The sequence below is a fragment of the Cinclus cinclus genome, chromosome 12 (genome assembly GCF_963662255.1).
Source record: "Cinclus cinclus chromosome 12, bCinCin1.1, whole genome shotgun sequence".
In the NCBI taxonomy this organism is placed as follows: domain Eukaryota; kingdom Metazoa; phylum Chordata; class Aves; order Passeriformes; family Cinclidae; genus Cinclus; species Cinclus cinclus.
The window spans coordinates 14,056,875-14,080,349 of NC_085057.1; the positions used below are offsets into that span (position 1 = coordinate 14,056,875).

The 23,475-nt window shown below is 42.6% G+C and overlaps 2 protein-coding genes across 2 annotated transcripts in view; one reads left to right on the forward strand and one right to left on the reverse strand.

Moving 5' to 3' along the window:
* Positions 1–16,433, reverse strand: part of FANCD2 (FA complementation group D2) — a 34,555-nt gene extending 18,122 nt beyond the window's left edge. Inside the window, exons 1-22 of the mRNA XM_062500917.1 lie at positions 16,355–16,433; positions 16,111–16,245; positions 15,458–15,525; positions 14,661–14,764; positions 14,072–14,135; positions 13,265–13,317; positions 12,223–12,301; positions 11,429–11,553; positions 9,972–10,059; positions 8,979–9,083; positions 8,223–8,323; positions 7,626–7,734; positions 7,027–7,062; positions 6,497–6,640; positions 6,097–6,231; positions 5,667–5,798; positions 4,420–4,527; positions 2,453–2,562; positions 1,907–1,967; positions 1,157–1,282; positions 295–368; positions 66–206 (exon numbers count right to left, since the gene is read on the reverse strand). Coding sequence (XP_062356901.1) covers positions 66–206; positions 295–368; positions 1,157–1,282; positions 1,907–1,967; positions 2,453–2,562; positions 4,420–4,527; positions 5,667–5,798; positions 6,097–6,231; positions 6,497–6,640; positions 7,027–7,062; positions 7,626–7,734; positions 8,223–8,323; positions 8,979–9,083; positions 9,972–10,059; positions 11,429–11,553; positions 12,223–12,301; positions 13,265–13,317; positions 14,072–14,135; positions 14,661–14,764; positions 15,458–15,525; positions 16,111–16,245; positions 16,355–16,433 — 2,177 coding nt within the window. The remainder of the gene's footprint in view (positions 1–65; positions 207–294; positions 369–1,156; positions 1,283–1,906; positions 1,968–2,452; positions 2,563–4,419; positions 4,528–5,666; positions 5,799–6,096; positions 6,232–6,496; positions 6,641–7,026; positions 7,063–7,625; positions 7,735–8,222; positions 8,324–8,978; positions 9,084–9,971; positions 10,060–11,428; positions 11,554–12,222; positions 12,302–13,264; positions 13,318–14,071; positions 14,136–14,660; positions 14,765–15,457; positions 15,526–16,110; positions 16,246–16,354) is intronic.
* A 1,408-nt stretch (positions 16,434–17,841) lies between these two features.
* Positions 17,842–22,983, forward strand: EMC3 (ER membrane protein complex subunit 3). The gene is made up of 8 exons (XM_062500534.1): positions 17,842–18,043; positions 18,114–18,171; positions 18,908–19,001; positions 19,620–19,724; positions 20,400–20,481; positions 20,633–20,712; positions 21,298–21,380; positions 22,738–22,983. Exons 1-8 carry the CDS (start codon positions 17,889–17,891, stop codon positions 22,864–22,866), a joined length of 786 nt encoding a protein of 261 aa, XP_062356518.1. The 5' UTR covers positions 17,842–17,888; the 3' UTR covers positions 22,867–22,983.
* The last annotated feature ends 492 nt before the right edge of the window (positions 22,984–23,475 follow it).

The window sequence follows — 23,475 nt, forward strand, 5'->3', positions numbered from 1 at the left end:
ACCCAAGATCACCTAAACAGATCACCTTTACCTTTGCAGCTATCCCACAGATAAATGTCAAATACCTTTTACTTTGGTTACTCGCTCCAGCGGTGACCCTGCCAAGCTCACTCTGTGACACCAATGGCAGGAGGTTAATGGCAATTGCTTCCTGGCTTTGATCTTCATCCAGATTGTACAAGGACTTCACTGGGAACAAGAATGAACTGCAAGGAAAGACAGACAAGGTCTTGTTGGCAACCTTAGTTCTCAGTGACAGAAACACTGCTAATGCTTTACTTGTGGTTAGAATACCCATTCACTGTGGGGCTGAGATCCACCACGAAGTCACTGGGAAAATCCTCCACCAAACTCTTCCCAAACCTGTCCTATAAAGAGAAAAAAAAGTTGCTCAGCAAAGGGGCTCAATGAAGAAAGCTCCAGCAGCAGCAGTGGAAGATGCAGAAGATAAGGCCAAGCAAAAGTATTCTGAAACAGTAATGAAGACCCATGATCTGCAAGGAGAGCCAAGGGCTGCCTTTAGAGACAGAGCCCAGAAACATTGCTAAGCGTGCACAACCAATTTCTTCCCTGCTCTTTGGATGTGGACAAGACTATAAGTTCCAGAGAGATGCAGAGCAGCTATCTGGAAGAAGAAAGCAGCCCACAGGTAAAAAGAGTTCCCACCAGGAAGAAAGAGCTGTCCAGGGGCCTTCACAAACCTCTTCCTATCACCATAAATACCATTTATTTATTTATTACCATTTATGACCGCGGCTCTTCCAAGATCTTAGGGATCAGACAGTCTTAATAGTCTGACCCAGAAACCAATTTCAGTACTAAGTTTAAAGTTCTTTCAGATTCTACTTTTGTCGATGAATAGGAACAGCATGCTCTGAAATGTCACTCAATTCCCTTTAAAAGGCTTCCCTGATGTCATGTAAAATTCAAAAAAAAAAAGAAGCTGTTAAAGCACAAAGAGGAATCTGCCACAATCAAAAAAAGCCAAGAGAGCTGAAGGGGGATTTTATATCTGACCAATCTCTCACAGAACAAAGCAGTTCCCAGACTGGAGTGAAATCCTCACATTTACTCTATCTTGCCAATATTTGAAAAAGACTATTTTTTTCTGAAGAATTCGTGTAAATGATTAAGTTCAAATTGCTCTGCAACATACCAGGAGCTGCAAGTCCAAATTGCCCTTCTGTTTCTCAATCAAACTGGCAAATTCATCGTAGTACAGAGCCAACACCTCTGGTGTTTGCTCACAGCAAAAGCCCACAAGGTCCAGAAGAGTAGACAGCTGAAAGAGAGAAAACAGTGCACACATGGGTAAGGTAAATAGATTCAATTCAAGCTTTTACCTTCAGTCCTTTTTTCATTAATTTATTGTGAGGCATATTGAAAGCTTCATCTCTAGAGAAACAGCCCATAGTGAATATTCTTGAGTAGACACAGATTTAAGAAGGAACATGGACCTTTTAGTGTCCTCTGCCATGAAATAATACAAAGAGTCTGCCCAGGATCACCCTTAAATAGAATGCCAGAGAAGAATGCTAACAGAAACTAAGGAAAAAGGCTGCCAGGCCAATCCTGTGCAGCAGAAATACTTTGGATGGCCTGAAAGGCACAGCTACCAAAGGTGAGAGGATGGCCACGGTCACCTTTGGCTCACTGAAGCAGATTGTCCTGCTTCTTTCCATTGTATCTGAAATAACAACTGGACAGAAGACTTTAATTTAATGGCTGTAGTGCTGCTTGTTCTGGTGTAGCAGAGGCAACACCAGCAGGCACGTTTGTTTCCTAGGCTCAGGAAAGCCAACTCCCAGACTCACAGAGTACTTCAGTTAAGACTGCATTTCCAGTCACCCCTCCTTGCTGACCATATCCTCCCTGTGTCCTGCATTGCTCTGTTCTTGGTACTTACCTGCCCATCAGACTCACTGTTCAGCTCTGGTCTCTCCAGTGAAGCAGCATCTCCTTCATTCCTGGAAGCAATTGATAACCTTGTTGTTGTGGCACAAGACTGAAGAGACAGCAAAACCCATCACACACATGAAGTTCTCTCTCCAGAAATCAGGGAATTACAGATGAAAAAGATTTATTTAGAACACATTAGGAAAAGACCTGGTGCTGTTCTGGACCTCTTCTCTTTTAGACTTCCCTGGATTCAAACACAGAGCACTTCAGGTTACTCAGCCTAGAGTCAGAAGCTGATCTGTGGTGTGTTCAAGGGATCAACAAACAGGCATTGACAAGGAATTTGGGATGCCTTTGAGATCAGCAACAGGTGAGCAGCACTGCACAGGCTGAAATACCAAACACCGCAGTATGTAGAAGAGAAGTTTAAGTTCCTGGATTTGCCTAAGATGTGTATGAACTCAAAGGCAATGAATGCCCTCCTGTCTTTTGTTTCACTCCAGGCCTGAACTGAAAACCATGTTAAATTCATCTTTGCTACATTTTCTCTCACCTTTTTAATGCCACGCTGCCTATCATGGAAACAGCACCAATAATCCCCATTTGTTTGTGGTTGGGAACCGTGCTGGAGAGCCATTTCCTGATCACCATGTGCATATCATCCTGAAAAGAGACAGACCATGTCACTACAGAGGTACTTGTGTGCATCACTCACAGTTCTATTTGCATCTTCACTTAATGTCATCTCCAAGGGCTACAGAGGGATGATTTATTAGGATTACAGTTTTGCTTATGGAATGTACATTCTGATGTTTCATTTATTATGAAAATACTGGCCCAAACTCCAAGAAAGGTTGTAAACAGCACTGAAAGTGCTTTGGTTTGACTTTGCTCTAACTACTATACAGAACACATAGTTAGTCCAGGTTTCAGCTATGATTAATAGAAGAATATGTTAAAAACACAGCAGATGGTCTTGGAGTCTGTCACACCCAAACAGCAGCTGCAGAGCTGCACTTCAAAACACTGTCAACTTCAGGAGGCTGAGGGATGGAGCAGTCCGTGGTGAAGGTCCAAAGACAAACTGTGTAAGGAAAAATGCATAATCTACCTAAAGAGTTCTTCATGTCTAAGAAGCATCAACTTAGAAGAACATTTAGAGAAGGCAAAGAGGAAGTTGGCTCTCAGGATACTGATTTCTTTGCTGACCTAGTCTTGGAGTCCTCAGTATCACTGAGGATAAAAGTCAAATTGCCAACCTTGGATCTCCACCATTACAAACTCTCAGCTCAAAATAAATTCTAGACACTCCTCCCCTTCTTTTCTCAACTTCTGAGGGTGACAGGCAGAACATACTGATGGCAAATCCTCCTGGGCTGCAAAGTCCCACTGTGTGTTGCCAAGGCAATTTTCACAAGTCACACGTAAGACTTAAGGTGGGAGGTGGGGAAATCACTGAGGAAACTAGCTCAGAAAGGAGGTAAACCTGCCATACAACTGGGAATTTTGGCAGTGAAGAGTTCCAATTTAACACAGTGAGTGGGAAGGACAAAATGACTATAGACATGCCACAGACCAATCAGAAGGAGAGGAAAAGCAGTTTTCCTTGATAGTCTCAAGTTAGCATGTGCAAACATATCTATAACTACAAACTACATGGGGACTCAAAAAAAGACACAGTCCTAATTTCTAAGAGCTGAACTTTATGAATGGGAAGATTTTAAACCCTGATGTCTCTGCTGTGAAATAAATATATTTGAATTATTTCTTTATCTGCTACGCTCAAGGATTCAGAAATCCAGAGAAAGGTAACCAATGCCACTACTGTCATGCTGCAACTGAGTCACACAAGGTATCCTGTGCAAGATGAAGGTGGATTTAGACAGACCAGGTTTGACAGCTTCTGGTTTAAACCAGAGGCACAAGATGTATGAAATCTACCACTCCACAGCAGAGTACTCTGCTCTGTGAAGTTCAGTTCTTCTAACAAGAGAGTCTTTGATGTTTCTGGTGTGCAGAATTTAAGTGGCTGAATCAATACAAACATCTCAGGGAAGAAGCTGAATTGTACTTTCTGAAGGCTTCCAAATGATGGAGAAACAGAGCTGCTCAAGGAGGCTGCTGAATTTACACTTTTGCAAGTCTTCAAGGCTCAGCTAGACAAAGTAACAATCAACATGACACCATGCTGGTGACAGTCCCACTTTGACTAGGAGGTTAGATTAGGGACTACCATCAGTACCCTTCCAACAACATGTCTAACAACTCTGCCTTTCTTCGATGTGCAAGAGAAGGGGACCTTTCTGGGAAAGATGAGAGGCAGAGTCACTGTGATAACCCCTTGATATCAGGGTGGAAAGTCTAGAGTCACAAGCTGGTTTGCAGACACTTGGGGAGAAGAGAATTTTAAGCTCAAGAATATCCTGACATCAAACACTGTTCATAGATCACACCAGTATTTAGTTAACCTAGCAGAACCAAAGCACAGCCTAAACAACTTTCTGTTGTGTCTCTGCTTACCTGGATGTAGCTCCCTTCTTGCTTCTGGCTGAATGCTAAAGTGCTGAGGATGTAGAAAAGCTTCCGGATCTGGCATGGATTCAGTTTCTGTGTAGAGTCTAAAATGGTCTGTAAGAGAAGCCACAAACTAGCTCAGAATACCAAGAATCCCTTTCCACAGTCTCAAAAACACGTTCATCGTCAACCTCAGGGAAGACAATTAACTTTACCTTTTTAGTACACACATGAAAAAGCTACACTCAAATTAAACTAACACAAATGCCAGACTATTGCTGTGGCCTCAGTTATGGGAGTTCATTTTATCAGAGGCTGAACAGGAAGAATAATTTAGCTATCATAAGCATTTTGGGAGTACTCAGGACAAGTGACAGCTGTCTATTTTCTATCACAGGTTTGGTCACAGGATTCAAAGTATTTGACAAGCAAATAATTAAGCAAGTAATTTTAATTTAACAATCAACCAACTAAACAGCAAAAAGTATAGAGCTTTCCCACAACATATGATTAAATCACAGGGAGCACCAAAATATCAGAGAGGTGGGGGAATACCCACACCCACCCTCTTCAAGGGCTCTTAAATACAAGCTGCCCTTAAGCTACAAACCACCACAAATGGGGAAGTGTTCAAGGAAAGCACTGTTACATGTTTGCTCTGCTGTTTAGCTCTTCCCTCAGTCTCCACCTTTACTACTTTCAGAAACAGGCAACTGGGCAGGTCTGACCCTGCTTATCATTCTTAGAACTCAGCAGTCCCTTTTTTTTCTCCCCACTGAGTGCTTTCTTCTTTTAAATACTAGGATATGTCTTCTTCCATCTCTGCAAGCAATTTTGTTTTAGGATTCAAATACTGACTAAAGTACTGTCAGTCTTTCAATAGACAGAATGCCCAGTCTACAAAAGGGGCAGGTTTTTGCCAAGTTTTGAAATAGCTCATGTAAATAAAGACAGCATTTTCCTTCCATTATAGGCCTTCCATTCCATGCCTGCAATTTAAGCATTTTCCATCTAAAGGGAATTGTCTATCTCAAGTTCTCCTGTCTAAAAACAATACAGTTCTACCTTACAGCTCACACTTTGACAAGCAGACACCATTCACTTCTGACCACTGCCTTTCTCCAGACAGAAAAACTTTACAGGTACAAGTTTTTCCAATACCTCTATTTTGAAGAGGTACTGGCTTATTCTTGATCTGAGGCAAAGTGGTATAAGGGACCCAAAATCAAGTATAAACCCAGAAATGCACATACCTTCACAAAGGTGGCGTAGCGCATCAGCAGGGACGTGTGCAGCACCACCAAATCCGTCAGCACATCCAGAGAAATGTCCACTTCTGCCTCACTTCCACTGCACACATGAGTCACCAAAGCAGTCACAACCTCCTAAGGAAAAAGCCACCAAAAGAACCACAGTGAAATATCAAGAGAAAATATGCTCTGCTCATATGAACTATGTTGATCAAGTACAGGATAATCACAGCAGTCTTTGTGCTTGAAGTCACTAGCTACCAGTCTTGCTGTGGTTGTTTCCCATCTTCTCCTTGGCCCGCTCTGGCACAGAACTCTCTCCAAAGGCTTCCAACTGCCTGAAACTGTGTAACTGTGTCCCCTAAAGGATCATTACCTACAATCTAGAACAAAGTGCAAACCCAAATAAAACAGGAGCCATCCATCACTGTACCTGCTGGCAGTAGGAGTCGAAGGCTGCAAAAGCTTGTTTGTACATGCAGCTGCCAAAGGAGATGACGGCTGGATGTGCTGAGTGCAGAAATGTCTGAGCAAGGGCTAGGATTGAAGGGAAGAAGTCTTTGATAACCTGAAATACAGACACCATGAAAGAGGAGATTATTGTTGCTTTTCTTCAACATATCCTATGCTGAGGAAAGCTCAGCTCCAAAAAACCACACAACAGTTACAACAGAGGACTTGTGCCTTGGGACACCGATCTGGACTAAAAATTATACAAGAAAAGCACATGAACATTTCTGGAAAGGTATAAATAATGCAGCACAGCTCGAAATCATCATCTGACAAGATTTTTGAGAGATAAAATAGAGTCCTAAAGCAGGATCAGCACTGACCGTTGAATGGTTTTGGAAGGCATTCTGTGTCAGCTGTTCTGGCATGCAGCCCAATCGGATTTTGCTCCTCAAGACCTTCTCAGTTTGTTTCCTGTTCCTGGTATTTGTAGAATGGATTAGCAGCAAAACTATCAGATCCAGAACCTTTTAGAGGAAATAGCCATGACTCATTATGCTGAAATATTAAACTCTCCAGATAACTCCAAGTCAAAACTTGAAGTCTAAACTGAGAAGAAAAAAAGAATTCGAGAAGTCCCAAGAGTCACAAACTAAATAAAACCTTATGAGCCGAACAGGACAGAATTAAAGCAGGATAACTCTGTCCCTTAACATTAGGAAGGGATGAACCAAGAGTTACAAAGAAGATGAATGGTTGTTATACTTGGAACAAGTCCAATACCAAAAAGAACCACCCATGAAACATCACTGGTAAGTTTCTGCTCCAACTACAAAAATCTCTTAATCTACAACCATGAAGAAAGCCCTTGAGAAACCAGGAGAAGAGGACAAGTACAGAGCAGAACTATTACCTTATGGTCAGATACAGATGTGCTGCTCTCAATAGCCTGAGAGGAAAAAAGAAAAAAAAAAAAAAGCTATTAGGATACAGTACAATACTATATTCCAAAACCAAATCAAAAAAGGTAGACACCGAAAGTCTGTGACACCCTGCTCACAGATTTCTCTCCTCTACAGCAGGATACCTATCAAAGTCAGCAAACAGGATCTTGCCAACAACACAGAATCCAGAAGGCATTCAAAAAAATAGCTGAAAACTGCTTTTGAACAAGGATGTTCTCAACCATCAGGCTGGAGAAAGGAACTGGGGTACTGAGTAATGAGGACAAGAAGCAGCCTCATGGTTTACACTGTAAATTTAAAATTAGATTTAGCCTAATACCAGCTGATACTGATTTCCAGCAGACATTTTCAAGCACCTTAAGGCTACACATAGCTCAGTCTCAATATATGGGTATGTATTTTTCCTCCCTTGCAGAAGGAAATCTGTATCAGTAAAATGAAGGGCTAACATTTGTCTTTTAATACCATATTTGATTATAAGAAAGGCTCAGGCTCAATCAAGGAGCCAAAATAAGTAAGGAAACCAGGACTGAAGCACGTATCTTACCTTAATCCATGCTTCAGAGACATCTTTCTGAAATCTCACAGCTAACTTGATCACATCAAAAAGTAGCTTCACACAATTCTGGCTGGTGCTTACTTGGCTCAGGGAAGAACTGCAAATCATCAGAAAGGAGGAGACTCAGGCCCTGCATATAATGTCACAGAAGCAGCAAGGCAGCCCAGCAGTCACAGCAGTTACTTAAAGCAGCCATTGTCCAGAAGGAATGCTCTGGCAAGGACAGAGTTTCACAAGAGGGTGGAAACAGACCTGGCAGAATCAATGGAAAACATACTGGAGGGAACTTAAAACAGAAAAACTGGTAGCAACATTACTGTAAGTGAAGTTGCTTATCCCCATGCAGACATGGAGGCAGATGGCCCAAAAGGAACTACATCCATGACAGGGGAAGCTGGCTCAGCAAGGAGTGACAAATGTACTGCATTAGTACCAAGCAGGAAGGAATAAAGGTGCCCGTGCCTTTCCACAGATAAATCAGGCTCATGTATGTAGCCAGTTGTGCCAGAGAGACCAGAAGAGGAACAGTTTAAGTTCTCTTGTCTCATCCTACCCTTGGAGAATCAGGTAAACCTGTTTAAGTACCTGGCCTGGACTTGGCTTTTAATCTTCTTCTGGGAACTGTGAATCTGCAGGGGCAGAACACACGATGACAGATCCAAGCTCTTACGAAGATCAGAAATCACCTGTAAAGCACAAACCCATGCACAAATCACTGTGACAAACGAGGGAAGAACAGAAAAAGCTGAGGAAAATAGAACAATTTCGCATAACAACCCTAAAATTACAAATTAAAACTCATATATTTGTAAAAATTCACAAGTATTTAATCTTGTCCAAATTTAATTTTTTAAACTTAGATAAAGAACTAGCAAAACTTTTCATCTGTATGTCAAAAGATAGAATTTTTTAAGATCTACTCTCTGAAATTTCCACCTATATCTGCTTTATGTTGCTATGAACTGTTTTTATTCTGTTGCAGCTGAGCAAGATACACGACAGCCTCAGGAATTCTGAGACATGCAAGTTCACCAACCTGACTGCTGTTCAAATGCAGTGTACCAGCACAAACTGGCTAACATGTCATAGGCACACTTTTTTTTACAGGGGTCTTCCTGAACAGTTTGGGCAGATCACAAACCTCATTTGGCTTAGGCTGAGGCTTCCTCAACATATCAAACAAAGTGTGTTTGATAGCTCAGCAAGGCTGGCTTTGATCCCTGGCAATATTAGAATTTTACTTGAAAACATTAAAAACATACAACTCTGTGTGCGAAGCAACTTCCTTCTTTTCCACACTAGTGTGCAAAACACACAATTCATTATGAAAAAATACTGTACCTCTACTGCATCTGCTGCCTTGACATTTTGGAGGATGAATTTTACTACTACAGGCAAATCTTCCAGTTTCACAGAGGGCACAATTGTCATGGCAGACTGTCGCACCTGAGGAGAGAGCAACACTCCATCAGCTGGAAGACAAAACTTCACAGAAACATAGCTATGCTAGTGGGAAGGAGTCCTTGGAGATTTTCAGCCCAGCCTTCTGCTCAGAGCACTAATATTGTCAGTGCCAAATCAGATTCACCTTGCCTTTGCTGAGTCTTGAATGATGGAAGAAACCTCCTATCCCTGCCACCTCTTTAATAATTTATATCAATGCTGCAGACCCTTGTTTTTCCAAATGTCCAACTTAAACCTCCTGTTGTGGCCAGTGCACCTTCAACAAGAAGAGCTTGGCTCCATCATTTTTAACTGGCTTTCAAAAAGGAAAAGCATGGAAGATGTGTAGATTGCTATGCAGCACCAGCAAAACACCATGGACTCAAATGAACCAATTTTATTTTATTCATAAGAAGCCCAACTCCAAAAAGTACAGCAATGCAACATATCCAAAAGGCACGAGGCACATCATCATCTCTTCTGCTTTATCAGCACTCCGCAAAGAAAATCTATTTAATTATTTAAACACCAATCTGCCTTTCCTTATAATATAACATTCTAGTCTGGTCACTGTACTTAAAGAAGATGAAATATTGACAATTTAAGACAGGCAGTAAAAAATTACTGCAGCAGGACAAAGTGCTTTAGCATCTGCTAAAACAGCTGTAATTGAAATTCCTGGCTGTTACAGTATGCATTCAGAAAACTTCTCTCTGCTCTTCACTGAACCCCTCACACATTTCAAAAATCAGCTTTAGGTTCTGACCACTGCCCAACTTCAGGAGCTCAGGACTTTTGAAGGCCTACAGGAGCCAGACTTAGCAAAAATTCCAGCTCCTGTACTGCTAAGCAGGGGTTGGGGTTTGCTGAAGTGCTCAGTAAAACTCTCACCTCAGCCACAAGCTCTGCATCAAGATCCAGACGAGAAAGGGCATCCAGGATTGGCACTGTCAGCCGTCTGCCCTGCTTCAGCAAGCAGCTGATACACAGGGAAAAGAAAACAAATGGTCCTCTTAACAAAAACAAGAATGCATCTTTAGTGTATTGTATGATTCTAGGAGTTATTGTGGCTACTGCAAAAAAAAACCAAAAAAACTCTGAAACTCAGAACAACATATACCACTGGCATTATGGAAAACTTGTTCCCTAAATTATTACTCCTCATGTAAGAGCTGCACCTGTCTTTAACAGCCTCATGGACTTTCTCAATACTCATGTAATCATTCTTGGCTGACATCCTAGTTTCTTACAATCTTTCTCTAGCAAGAAGATGTATTTAAATTTTGGTAGTTGAAAAACACCTCATCTGCAGCACCCTGGTAATTCTGTCTATGCTCCCTAATTCATTTGAAGTAATGAGTTGTTTTCTGCTTCAGAAGTGGGTAGAGGCTATTGAGAATATGGAAATAACTATGCCTTGCTGGTACTGTTTGGATCTCAGCTTTCAAAATATACAAACAGAGAAAAGAGAAGTCCAAGGAGTTTGATTAGCATAGGAAAAATGTGTGGAGCTCTTTTTGTCTAGAAGCTGAGGCAATAAACTGAGAATGAAAACAAAGTCACAATTTGAGAGGGTACAAGGAACAGGATGCACTGCTTGCAGTAATAATCTGCAACAGTGATCACAGATTTGGAAAGGTAATTAACACCAGCATAAATATAAGTGACCTGTGCAATAACAAGAATTAGAAACAATTAGACTACTCAAATTATTGTGTAAAATGAATACAATATTAACAAAGACAGATGTTAAGACTAGCCAATGGCAGTGCTCCCTGGGAGGATAACTCTTGGCATTAGGTCTCCCAGTTGTTTGGATCAGTAAATATGCCTGAGAAAAGTATATAAAATAGCCAGAAAGTTCCGTTTCATGCACACATTTACTGTGTTGTGGGTCTGGTTTTTTTGTTACTAATAAAAACCATGTTGATCCTTACCACAACAGAATCCAAGACAAGTCAGAAGTTGTCAGTAGCAATACCCAAGTGACTGCTCATAAATTATCCAGCACAAGTAGTGAGTACTTAACTGGATGCTACCTGTACTGTATCTGGGTAGTCAAGTTTAGTAATAATTTAGAAGAAAGCAGTTTTGGAGCATTGTCTAAATGCAATGTCGTTTGCTGGATTGCCTGTGCTCTCTTTAAGAGCATAACAGTACAAATGGAATGTCCTAAGAGAGTGGTAGGTGTCCCCAAATGTTGCAGCTAACAGGAAAAATAGTACTGTCCTAATACTTCAGTCAGCCCCAGAACAATCTGCATTAATGCTTCTTGTCCTTTTCTGCTAAGTGCAAGGGAAAAAAACAAAACAAAACAAAACAAACCCTCTGAACCAAATCATCCATACCTGAGCTCTCTGGCAACCTCACTTTGCTGGGAATCCTCCAGGATCTCAGGTAAACTGGTAATAATATCATGCTGGATTGGTACTGGAGAGACACTGACCATCTGCATTAACTTCTTGACCAGATCCTGCAGACAAGAGGAGCACTGGTGAAATGCACAAATCTCTCAGCATAACAATAATATTATGCATCTAAGGTCCCTCAGTCCAACATCTGGCTGAGTTTATGCCAACTGTCCCTTAACTCATTGTCCTGCTGATGTCATGAAGCAGAGCACAGACTTTTGTGGAACAATGGTATTTTCCAGCTAGGATATAATGATCTTGGTGAGCAGAGGAAACTGGAAAACACAAGCTTCCCAGTGTTTAGTACTCCAGTAGAGAGTAACCCACAGAGACCAAATGACTTAGGGGAAAAAAGGAAAAGAGCAGGAACAGAGAATTCATCCCCACACACTTGCAAGTATCCAGTACCTTGTTAAAATTAAAAAAGAGGGGATTGTAACTTCCTGCCAGCAACATCTTTAAAATGGAGTCATCTGTCTGAATACATGTGCACAGACATAAATTTATGTAAAAGAAGACTTAGAGCAAGGAATGAAGAAAAATAGTAAGAGATGTTCAGAAGTCACTCAAGGCAATCATAATGAAACAGAAAAAAAATCTCTCCTTCAGCATGTGAATACAAAAACAGTATCAGTTCTCATCAGCACAAGAATTCAATTTAATCCCACCTGACAGGCATTCCAGAAGTTGTTTGGAAAAAGCATCCATGTGATTGCACCTCTGCTACCCACCTGGCTGTCAATGAGCTTGTCAAGCCACTTAAACTGACTGACGATGAGCCGGGGGAAATTTGTTCCAAATGTGCCCACACTGAAACAGCAGAAAAGGACACACAGGTTAGTCAGACCTGCAGGCTCAAAAGCTCTGCTGCTGGTCAGCAAGACTAACTAATCCCATTATTAACTGGTCATTAAAACATAGAAAGTACTTCACTCTTCTCACAGTTTGATAGGAGACAAGTGTAACAACATCCATTTTTCAGAATTCCCAAAGGATTCACAGCACAATTAACAGCTTATCACTTTTACATCCTAGATCCTTTAGAATTCTTGGGTGAAAACAGTTCAGACCTTGTGACTGTCTAAGTCAAACCCTCCTCAAACAAGACTTCAGTCTGAGACAATTTCTTGGACTCCAACTCTGTGCAGCATTTGCATCCTGTACTTCAGCAATGGAACAAAAACTGCAGCAGGAACAGCCTCAGCTTCTTTCTGCCCCTTGGCCTGACCCACTAACTCTGTAGTGAGCACCCAGGGCACAGGAATAACAGATGAAGTGGTCAAGTCTTGCCTGTGTTACACCTGAAGACCTTTCACTCCACTGTGGTGTTCTATGCTCAAAAACCAAGAGATGCTCATTCAATCTCCCTTGTTTGAACACAACTTGCAATTTTAAAAGGAGATCTGTTTGCATCTCTCAGCCTCCTAAAACTCTGCCAGCAGACACTTCCATCTTTTTTTTTTTTTATGATGAGACACTCTGTAGTCCCTCTGCTGAAATAATTCCTAAGTTTGTGTCAGCAGCTGCAAAAAGCACAATCAATCAATGCACAGTGTCTGCATTTCACCTTCTAGAAATCTATCTTCTGCTTTATGGACTCACAAATTTAAGGTCATGGTACCTCACAGATTATTTTACGTATTTATTTTATGTTTTGCACATCAGTCCAAACTGCCAGTCAGGTAAACTTGAAGTAACAGCTAAAGTCAAACAGCTGGTGGTTGTCCAGAAGAAATTCCATTTCAAGGCAGAGAGAAGCCAGTTTATACTCACATGTCAAAAAAGAACTCAGGGATCTTTTCCAACAACAGTGTTATGACAGCAGGCTTTAAAAAAAGGAAAAAGACAGTGTTAGGGCTACTGCTTGTGCTGTGGTACTGCCACCAAAACTGACCTTTCAGAAAAGATTAAATATACACAGAGAATAAAATACTTGATTCAATAGAAGTATTTTCTGCATAAGAAATCTCTTGCCTGGTGCCAGAAATGAGGCACACAGCCTAAGAAGTGAAAAACACTTTTCAGAGGGTGGTATAAACTACCCACATAATCCAACAGAATCAGAGCATATGGGCAGGATGTACAATTCCTCTGGTCCAATGAACCTTCCTCAGACCCTGAACTGCTCTTCACCACACAGAAAACCACAGCATCAGTTCTAGATAAGTTTGAAAACAGTGACCAGCTCTTGCACTTAAAAAAACATTCTCCACAGTGGAAATGATTATATCTTATCAGAATTTCCCATGGCTGACCAGAGTTATCATCTCTCATTCCGCCCCTGTTCACATCAGAAGAGTCTGGCTCTGTGTTCCATATGCCTTACTACCAGGTATTTGAAGACCATGAAATTTCCCTTAATCTTATTTTAAAACTGAACAAACCCAGTCCCCTCTGTCTCTGCTTGTCTGCCATGTGTCTCAGGTCCTAAGCATCTGTGTCCCTACAACAATAAACTGGACACTATTTCAGATGCAGCCTCACCTTCCTCAAAACCACTTCTATTAATCCTTTACTTAAGAAAGCAAAATGTTCCCTACAATCAAAACCATTGTAAAGAGCAAGCTAAGGTGCCCATACCTGTAAGATCCTAATCCCAAGAAGAAGTTTAACAAGGCTTTCACAATATGAGTGCACCAGATTCCTGCAAGATGAAAGATTCCAACACAGCTGTGTCAAAAACATGCTGGGAGAACAGGCTGTAGCTCTTCCCATGAGTGTTTTTTTCTCAAAAAGCTACGTACAATGACTTAATGTAACATATGGTAATCACAGAGACGTACAGTAAGATTTAAAAATGCACTTCAGCTCTGAACCAGCTCATTCTCTACAAGACTGGAAATGTGAAAGTCTGTGGTAAAGCTGTATCTCCTCGGAAAAAAAAAACCAAACTAACTAAAAAAGGAATTTACCTTCACAGCCTTGCCAAACTTTTTTTCACAGTATTTGGCTGTTGCCATAAAACACCATAGAATACAATGTGTGCCATGGGCAGACAGTAAATTCTGTGACTTAACACTCTAAACTCCCTGTTTTAAACAACAATGGACTACACCAGCCATCCTGCCTTGGTGTTCACCAGTCAGAGCCTTTAGCTGCAATCTGGTCAATGTTCCAGGACATAACAAGAGACTGGCTCTGACTGAAAGGCAAAATATATTTTCTCTACCTCGACCCCTCAGTCCGTACAGGAGTACAAGGCAAGAGGCAGTTCTTGAACTGGTTCCTGTCCTTGATGTGAGATTCCAAGCCACTGATGAACTCCTTCAAAACCTGTAAAGCAGAGAAAAGTTATTCACCCTGAAGGGACACCTCAGTCAACTGCTGTCCTTTAGGATGCATTTTGCAAGGATGAGAACCAGGGAACTGCAGACAGAAACTGTGATGGAAGGAACACTGCATAATAAATGAATACTAGTCTAGACTATTTCCAGAGGAAACACTGATTGTTCTGCAAAGTAACTCTAAAGCAAATGTCTCACATTTTACTTTGATTTAAAAAGGCTTTGCCTTTCTTCCTTTTCAGCTGAGATAACAAAATTTAATGTGACAAGGGCTGCACCCAAAAAACATTTGCAGTCAAGTCACTGGCCTCAGAACTTTCACCATTACTGGCTGGGGAGGAGCACCCCATCAAGGTAGTGTTAATGCTGACAGATCCCACCCAACACAAAACCAAACCCAGCTTCCACCAGAAAGCTATGCAAGTGATTTGTATGCTGTAAGAGTCTTTGTCTATCCAATAATATTGCCAATGAAAATTACTTTGAGGGTCAGAAAAAATGTGGGACTAAAAGGCTGGGAATCACAGTACTGAGAGAACTGGAAAATCTGAACCAGAGAAATCCAAGAGAAGCTGCTGTGTTGCACACTTTTGTATGAGACTAGCAGGGAGTGGCAGCTGCATTTGCCTATTTTCCTACACAAGAAACAGCTTTAAAGGTGGCTCCTGCCAAAGTTACTTACAGCTGGGTAGGTAGGGTGCTTCTCCAGGGCCAGGCAGAGCTTCTTCTGAAAAGTTATTTGATCAACAGCTAAGGAGATAGTTTAGAAGGGAAATAAAGAATGAGACACAGTCTGTCCATACATCACAACAGCTACACCAAGTACAAGCTCTCAAGCCCATCCACCATTTCTGCATTTTTACTATGGAGAAGTCCAGTTGGGAAAAGCCTGACTGGAATTAGCACTTGTCCTTTCTCGAGTCAGGGCTGAGAGTAGCATTGAAGACATTGAATACAGGACTTCCTGAAGGCCTTGTCTGAAATGAAAGGCAACAATGTCATGTTTGTTTCCCCATTTCAGAGCTCCTGCCTCTGCAATTCAGTACTGTAATCATAGGTACAGTCTAATATTTTTCCATATACCTCCAATAATCTTTCAGAAATCTTTAGCCTTAACAGGTATATACCCAAAGAGGTGGTATAAAGAGTTTAGGTGATGCAATGAATTCAGCAGGAGCTATATAACAAATAAGAGGCCAAATGAAGGTTTGCTTGCATTTTGAAACAAGCTAGCTCAAGAGCTTTTGTGCTGCAAGTAAAACACATCATTACTTTGTACTAGCTATCCTTGCAGGTTTTGATCTAAATCAGAAAGAGCAAATGTTAAATTCATACCTATTTCATTCTGTCCCTCCCCAGCTTTCAGCACAATTCCTGATGTCCTGAGAAGCTCTTCAAAGACTCCCTCATTCTCCAGTTCACAGAAGGCAGAGGCATTTTCCTTATCAGGAATCCGTGACTTCTTAGTTTCTGAGAAAACAAGACATGCTGCATAAACATATAAAAAAATCAAGTGTCATTAACAATCAGCAGAGGCTGTTGCCTCTACTCATGAGTGTCCACCCCACTAAGATGATACCCAAGCACCTACTTGGCAAGTCTGTCTTGCAGCGCTCTTCAGAAGCATCAACTTTCCACGATTTCCTTTTTGAAACCATGGTAACAAAACCTTTGTTGTTGCCTAAAAAGTGCAGGAAAAAGATAAGTGTTTAATTCATCTCTTTTTTTAAGCAGATCTGGAATGTACTAGTGAATAGCAAAAGGGAACGTGACAGAAATTGAGAGTGCTCAAAGACAGACTGACTGGGTAACCAGTATCACACCACACTTTTCTGCTGTGCAGGTTGAAATTTCAGAGCTTGTCATATTAAACAGCACAATACATCACTTTTTCTAAACTTCAGCTCCTCATAAAATAAGACTTGGCCTTTCATTCAGACACCAGACAAATTAAATGGCAAATTAAAGTGAGCATCTACAAGAACTCAGATTGCACCCACTGAACTAAACTCCAGACCCTCTCCACATGCCTGGACAAAGCAACACAGGATTCATAGATGAGTGTGAACCCCACATGAGCCCAACCACATTAAGGGACCCTGTTCATGTCCCTAACCACAAATCATAGCCAGTGAACTGTCAGCACAGACCTCCATCTAACCAATCTTTTTTTTTTTTTTTTTTTTTTTTGGGGGGGGCAGTCAAAACAATTAGAAAGGAAAAAAAAATACTCACTTTTAAAACTTAAAGGTTATTAAAAAAAGATGCATGTGCACCTCATACTAAGTTTCAACTGCTTTATAGAGGCTAATAAAATGACTTACTTAAAATACCAGCATGGAAGTAGAACAGTTAAAAAACAAAAGTGCAATGAGCCTTTCACAGCTGTTTCAGGTATATAAATATCTGAAAAACAGGTGCCAAGAGGATGGTGAAGGACTCCGTTCAGTGCTGCCCAGAAATAAGAGCAATGGCCAAAACTAAAATACAGGAAGTTTCACTTCGACAAGAGCAAAATCTTCTTTACGTTGAAGGGGCAGAGCAGGAGCCCAGGGAAGGCGTGGAGTCTCCCTCCGTGCAAACATTCCAAACCTATCCGGAGCCGTCCCTGTGTCAGCGGCTCTGGGTGACCGTGCCTCGGCAGGGGGGGTGGACGGGGTGATCTCCAAAGTTCCCTTCCAGCCCTGCCGCTGCTGATTCTGTTCTAGGGGCGAGGTGCAGCCCGACAGCCCAGCCAGGCGTCAGGCCGGCACCTCTCCATCGCACCTGCTGCCGAAGGCTGGGCGCTGCTGAGGCGGCCGTTTCACCTCAGCTCAGCTCAGCCCACCTCACCTGAGCCAAGCCGAGCCGAGCTCACGTCCCGTCCTCTCCCGTTCCCTCTGGACAGACAGGACAGGAACAGGACACCTCCCTGTCCCCTCACGCCGTTCCCGCCACACGACACCTCCCTGTCCCCTCACACCGTTCCGGCCCCTCGCGCTCGAGTTTCCCGCCAGCGGCGCGCGCTGACGCCATTCCGCCGCCGGCGGAAGAGCCGGTCCCGGAAGCGGAAGCGGGGCGTGCGGCGGCCGCCCGGTGTCGGCCGCAGCCGGGCCCGAGGCGGCACCGCCGCGATGAGCGAGCCCGAGCTGCTGCTGGACTCCAACATCCGGCTATGGGTGGTGCTGCCTATCGTCTTCATCACCTTCTTCGTGGGCATGATCCGGCACTACGTGTCCATCCTGCTCCAGAGCGACAAGCGCCTCACGCAGGAGCAGGTGTCCGACAGGTCAGGACCCGCCTCGCCCCTGCCCGCTCCCCCCGGCCCGGCCCGCTAACGCCGCCTGTCTCTTTTCCAGCCAAGTCCTGATCCGGAGCAGAGTCCTTCGGGAAAATGGAAAATACATTCCAAAGCAGGTACGGAGCTGCGCGGTCGGGCTTTCCAAAGAGGATGGCTGGGAGAGGAGCACAAAGCGCGGGGCTCTGTCCGGGCAGTGCCCACAAGGGCTGCCGGGTCACTCCTGCGCCAGGGCTGTGTCCGGGAGTGCAGATTTTTAGGAATCTTGGACACAGCACCGCTATAAATGTCTTTTCCTTGACGTGTATGTTAGCTGTCACTGCTCGATGTTTTAACTGCCTGCTGGCATGAGATCTGCCTCCAGACTGTCGTGTTTAATATCTGCCAGCAAGCACACAGGGATGTAATGCAAACTTGGGATAACGAGGTGGTCATACAATGTCAGCTGAAATGTTTGCTAAACTAAAAATGCATCGCTCATGTTGGCTCTGTTGGTACCAAATGTGTATTTTGTGAAATCCAGGGGTCAGTTGGGCAAGTGAAAATGTTCCATGTATCAGTATTGGTGCTCCACCAGCACAAAGAATTTGCACAAAACACCGAAAGCTTTTTAATTAACAAGGGTTTCTCTTCAGAGAATTCTTATAATTACATTAAGAATTTTAAAAAGCCAGAGATCTGGTATACTAGATGCAGAAAAATGTGAGGAGCTTTAGAACACATGGGCAGTAAGGCACCTATCCCAGGAAGGTGTGTTGTGAAAGAACTCATGAGGTGTCTGAATGCCTATGTGAGAACTAATGCTTCTGTTATTTTACTTCTTATGGTGTTGGCATTGTCTTTCTTTGTTTTCAGTCTTTCTTGTCCCGGAAATATTTTTTTAATAACCCCGAGGATGGATTTTTTAAGAAAACAAAAAGAAAGGTAGTGCCTCCTTCACCAATGACAGGTATGTTAAGGTACCCTAATTGCAGCCACATAGAAAAACTTATCAGTTCTGCTGAGGGTGGAAGGTAAATCAGCTTCGCAGGGAGCTCAGGCAGTGTAAGGGAGGGGGTGGGAGTGACATCCCTCTCTTGGATCACAAAAATAGTAGATTGCTTCATGTTGCTTAACTTCAGCCTCAAGCTGCTTGCAGCATCTCAGGAGACATGACCTCAGTGTAGCCAGAAGTGGGTCCTGCTCTTGTCTCCTTTTGCCAGTGTTTTGCTCCAGCTGCTGCAGGGTCTTCTCTAAAGTGATTTAATTTCATTAATGAATACAGCAAAATAGGAGCTTGTTGTCCTTCTTCTACAGGTTAGCTCACAGTGGGGTCAGGCAAGTTCAGAGATCTGGGGTGAGGGATGGGGTCAGACACAGCAGAGAACACACCACCTCTGTGGCAGCAGCCACCACGGCACTGGCTGCTCATCTCATTTTGCAAGGTATTGTCAGTAATGGAAAATTGTAGATACTGGGATAGGACTGGTGTCTTATGCAGTTTCTTCATTAAATAAGCTGGCATGTAATGACTTGTTCCTTTTTATTGTGATGTGCTGCTACTTCACATCCCATCTGTGATTTGCAGATCCTACCATGCTGACAGATATGATGAAAGGGAATGTAACCAATGTTCTGCCTATGATCCTCATTGGTGGTTGGATCAACATGACATTTTCAGGATTTGTCACAAGTAAGTGTCTGGAATAACATGGGTTTGCCTGTGTTTATGAAGATGACCTTGGGGGTCTGAGCTGCATCAGAGATTTGCTCCTTGACCTGAAAGCAGTCAGTTAGAAGCAGCATCAATTTGTCTTGTGGCACTGCTGTTCTTCACTCCATGACCTGCACAGATTTGCTTGTCCCATTGCAAAGGGTGGAAATTGTTTTCTGAATATTTGCCATGGTCTCAAACTAAGTAATTCATGTACTTGGGAACAACTGTAGTGACAAAACCAGTATTTTATTAAAACTGCCTAAACTTCAGGTTGATACAGTCAATTTTCCTCTGAATCTGTCCAAGGAATTGGTTACTGTGTGGAGTGTATACATCAAAATACTTAAATTCATAATTCTGGGGTTTTTTTCTTATTCTGTTAATGTGATAACTGTTTCTTTAACAAGGGACATTACCTTTCACAGTCACTGAAGTAATACCTGTGAGGGCTTGGTCATCTCATTAAGTTTCAGAAGGTCTTTTCATATTAAAATGCATACAGAACTTCTTCAAAAATCCCAGTTAACTTCTTATTGTCTATGTTGCACTCAGACTATGTTAGATGTAATAAAAGAATGACTTTCCCTGTGCTTTGCAATCGTGCAGTGTCACTTTGTGAAACTGGGCTTTTTTTCTTCCTTTGTTCTGCAGCAAAGGTCCCATTTCCTCTGACGCTGCGTTTTAAGCCAATGCTGCAGCAGGGAATTGAGCTGCTCACTTTAGATGCATCCTGGTAAGCCCCTGTCCTCAGCAAGCAAGGTCCAATTTCCACTTGGAAAATGTTGAATGTGTTAATAGCCCTTGGATGGTCTGTGTGTGCTGCTGGAATGAGATCATGAGCCAGCTTCGAACTGACAACAACTGTGCTTGTTCTGATTTGTCAGGGTGAGCTCTGCTTCCTGGTACTTCTTGAATGTGTTTGGACTTAGAAGCATTTATACTCTCATCCTGGGCCAAGATAATGGTAAGGCACTTGTCATTTCTGGGAACTGGCTGCCCCTTCCATGGGTTGTTGTCTGAAGGAGGGGGAAAAGATTTCTAAGTTTCCAGCCAAAAAGCTCTTGACTTCCTCTCGTTTCTGTGAGGTTTCCTACTGTCCATGGGTCAGGTTTGACATCATCTGCAGCAAGTACCCAAATCTCCTGAACCAGCCACTGGCTCATAAAGTTCTGTGGTTGTTAGCCCAGGCTTTCTTTCCCACCAACTCAGTATGCAAAAGTTTTGTGCTCAGGTTTGTTTTATTTCTAGCAAGTATTGGTTTTAAGGAAAACTGCAAAGATTTCTTCATGTTAGATGTGGGGCAGGAGAGCTGTGCATTGGAAACATGGAAAACTATTTTCCTCAATTTTTCTGCATATTTGGTGTAAATTTGGCTAAGATGGAGCAGGTGGGAGCAAGATGTCTTGTGAGGACTCCTGGCACAGCAGTATTGCGTTCTGGCTGTTGCTGCAATGTTGTCACTGATGGATAAAAACCTCCCCCCTGGCACCATGCTCCAGGGAATGCTGTTTAATAACACAAAAATCAACTTCTCATTTCTCATTTGTAGCTGCAGATCAGTCCAGGGTGATGCAAGAACAAATGACAGGAGCAGCAATGGCCATGCCAGCAGATACTAACAAAGCATTTAAGGTACAGTATTCCCACCTGCATTTCTGCTTGTGTGAGCTTGCAGAGTCATAGGCTGCATGTAACCCATTGTCTTCCTGTGTGGCATGAGGGAATTGCTTTGGATTCCTGTTCCTAAAATTAGAGCTGGCAGCTTAGGAAGGCTGTGGGAGTTGCTCTGGGTCTGGCAGAGCCCAAATACCCTGAAGTAAACCTGACAGATCTGTCCTTGCTGGTAGAGAAGTTGAATTTATGTCTCCCACCCTCTGCTTTTGCTAAGGAAGGGTTGTTCTGGGTTTTTTTTGTTGTTTTTTTTTTTTTTTTTTTTACCTTGAGGTACAGCTCCAAAGCAGAAACTGGCTCTGCGAAAGTTGTGTTAATAGTGCAGCTGAGCATGAGTCTAGCATGCATCTGTGGAACTTGGGTAAGAAAATTAGTGAGCAGTCAGTTCAGGGGAAGATCCATCAGGATTCTACCATCTTGAAGTTCTCCTAAAGCACTTTGCATAGGCACTTGTTGTTAAGACTTGCCTCTGCCTTTCACAGCCCAGGTTTATGCACGAAGGACAGACCTGGTTTCTGGTTTCGTGTACTGTAGAAGAGGTTTAGACACACACAACCTGCTGCCTGGGAAGTTGGGATGGTCTGCTCCTGCAGTTTGTTTTCAGTAACCTTCCTGGTTAAAAAATCCCACACCACCCAGGCAGAGGCTCAGCCAGTGAAGAGGATGGCTGCAGTTGGCAGCAGTGCTGGAGCAGTGGCTGTTCTGTCACACTCAGCACTGAGGTGCAATTCCAGCCAGTACTGACTCCACTTCCACCCAGTAGTGGCTCTCCACAGCATTTCTGCCAATTCAGCCTTGCAGGGACCAAAACCCACTACAGATTCCAGCAGAAACAAAAGGGGAAAAGCCCATATTTGGGCTCTCCCATATTGCAGGAGAAGGGTTCTGGCCAAGAAATACAAATCTCTTACTGGGCATCATGTAACATGTTTTTCTGCAGGCTTTGTGCACAAGCCTGTGATCAGGTGTAAAATTTTTGGTCTCTTACCTGTTATGAAGTAACTCTGAACTAAATTACAAGCGCTTGACCCACCAGAACAGAACTGGCTGTTACAGAACCAGTAGACTGTTGCAGAAGGTTAGAGGGTTGGCAGAAAGTAGATAATAGTGTTTTTCTAATTTCCTGTGATGTAATTTCTATTGACCAATGTCTAATTAAGCATAAACCACTGATTTCAGAGAGTTGACAGGATTGCCAGGTTTTTAATAGAAATCAGCATTTGTTGCAGATTTTAAAGCAAGCATTGCTTTTTGGAGTTCTTGTTTAAGTAAGCCTGTGTTGCTTTTCCTTCTCTACTTCTGTTCACTGCCAATGCAGACGGAATGGGAAGCCTTAGAATTGACAGATCATCAGTGGGCCTTAGAAGATGTAGAAGAAGAGCTCATGGCAAAAGACCTCCATTTTGAAGGCATGTTTAAGGAAGAACTTCAGACCTCCATCTTCTGAATTTGAGAGTATGCTTTTGTCTCTTCTTGTAAAAGTTATTTGAAAATAAATCTTATCTAAAACTATATAATGTATTTTAGCAAGGCTGAGAATAAAAGAAAAACATCATGTTCAGAACTGCAGTGCCCTGACTTTGATTTGAGCCTAAGGACACACATACACACTATTTCCCCATTAATTTAATCCTTAAGTGCATTTGTAAGCACTTGAGTGCCCACACAGCCCCTCCTGCCTGCTGGTGTTGTCAAAGACTGCTTGGCTGTTATTTACTAGGCCAGGTGGGTATAGTAAATGCTTTAAGCTGCCCACCTTGCACTGTAGAGAACAGGGAGTAACTGTTCCTGGCTTATCCCTTTGAAGGAACTTCTCAGACCTCTTCCCCAGGGAGAACAGTCCCAACCTGGAAAAATGCTTTGTAAAAAGAAGCTCTTCATACTCCAGCTGGTTTTTTTTTTCTCCCCCTTCTTTATTATGAGCACCTTTTTCTCCGGGTGAAACTGTAAATCCTTTTCAAAGCAGGAGCTGAGCCAGGACTGTAACACTGATTTTCTGTTCTCACCATATCTTACCAGTGAACAGGGAAGCTGCTCCGTTGCTTTCCCTTCTTCC

What these genes read in the sequence shown, in the direction of transcription:
- EMC3 (XM_062500534.1), top strand. Translation starts at nt 17,889, where the DNA reads ATGAGCGAGCCCGAGCTGCTGCTGGACTCCAACATCCGGCTATGGGTG. An exon ending in CAGGAGCAGGTGTCCGACAG is followed by an intron (nt 18,044 to 18,113) that starts GTCAGGACCCGC and finishes TCTCTTTTCCAG; the next exon opens with CCAAGTCCTGATCCGGAGCA. An exon ending in GCCTCCTTCACCAATGACAG is followed by an intron (nt 19,002 to 19,619) that starts GTATGTTAAGGT and finishes TGTGATTTGCAG; the next exon opens with ATCCTACCATGCTGACAGAT.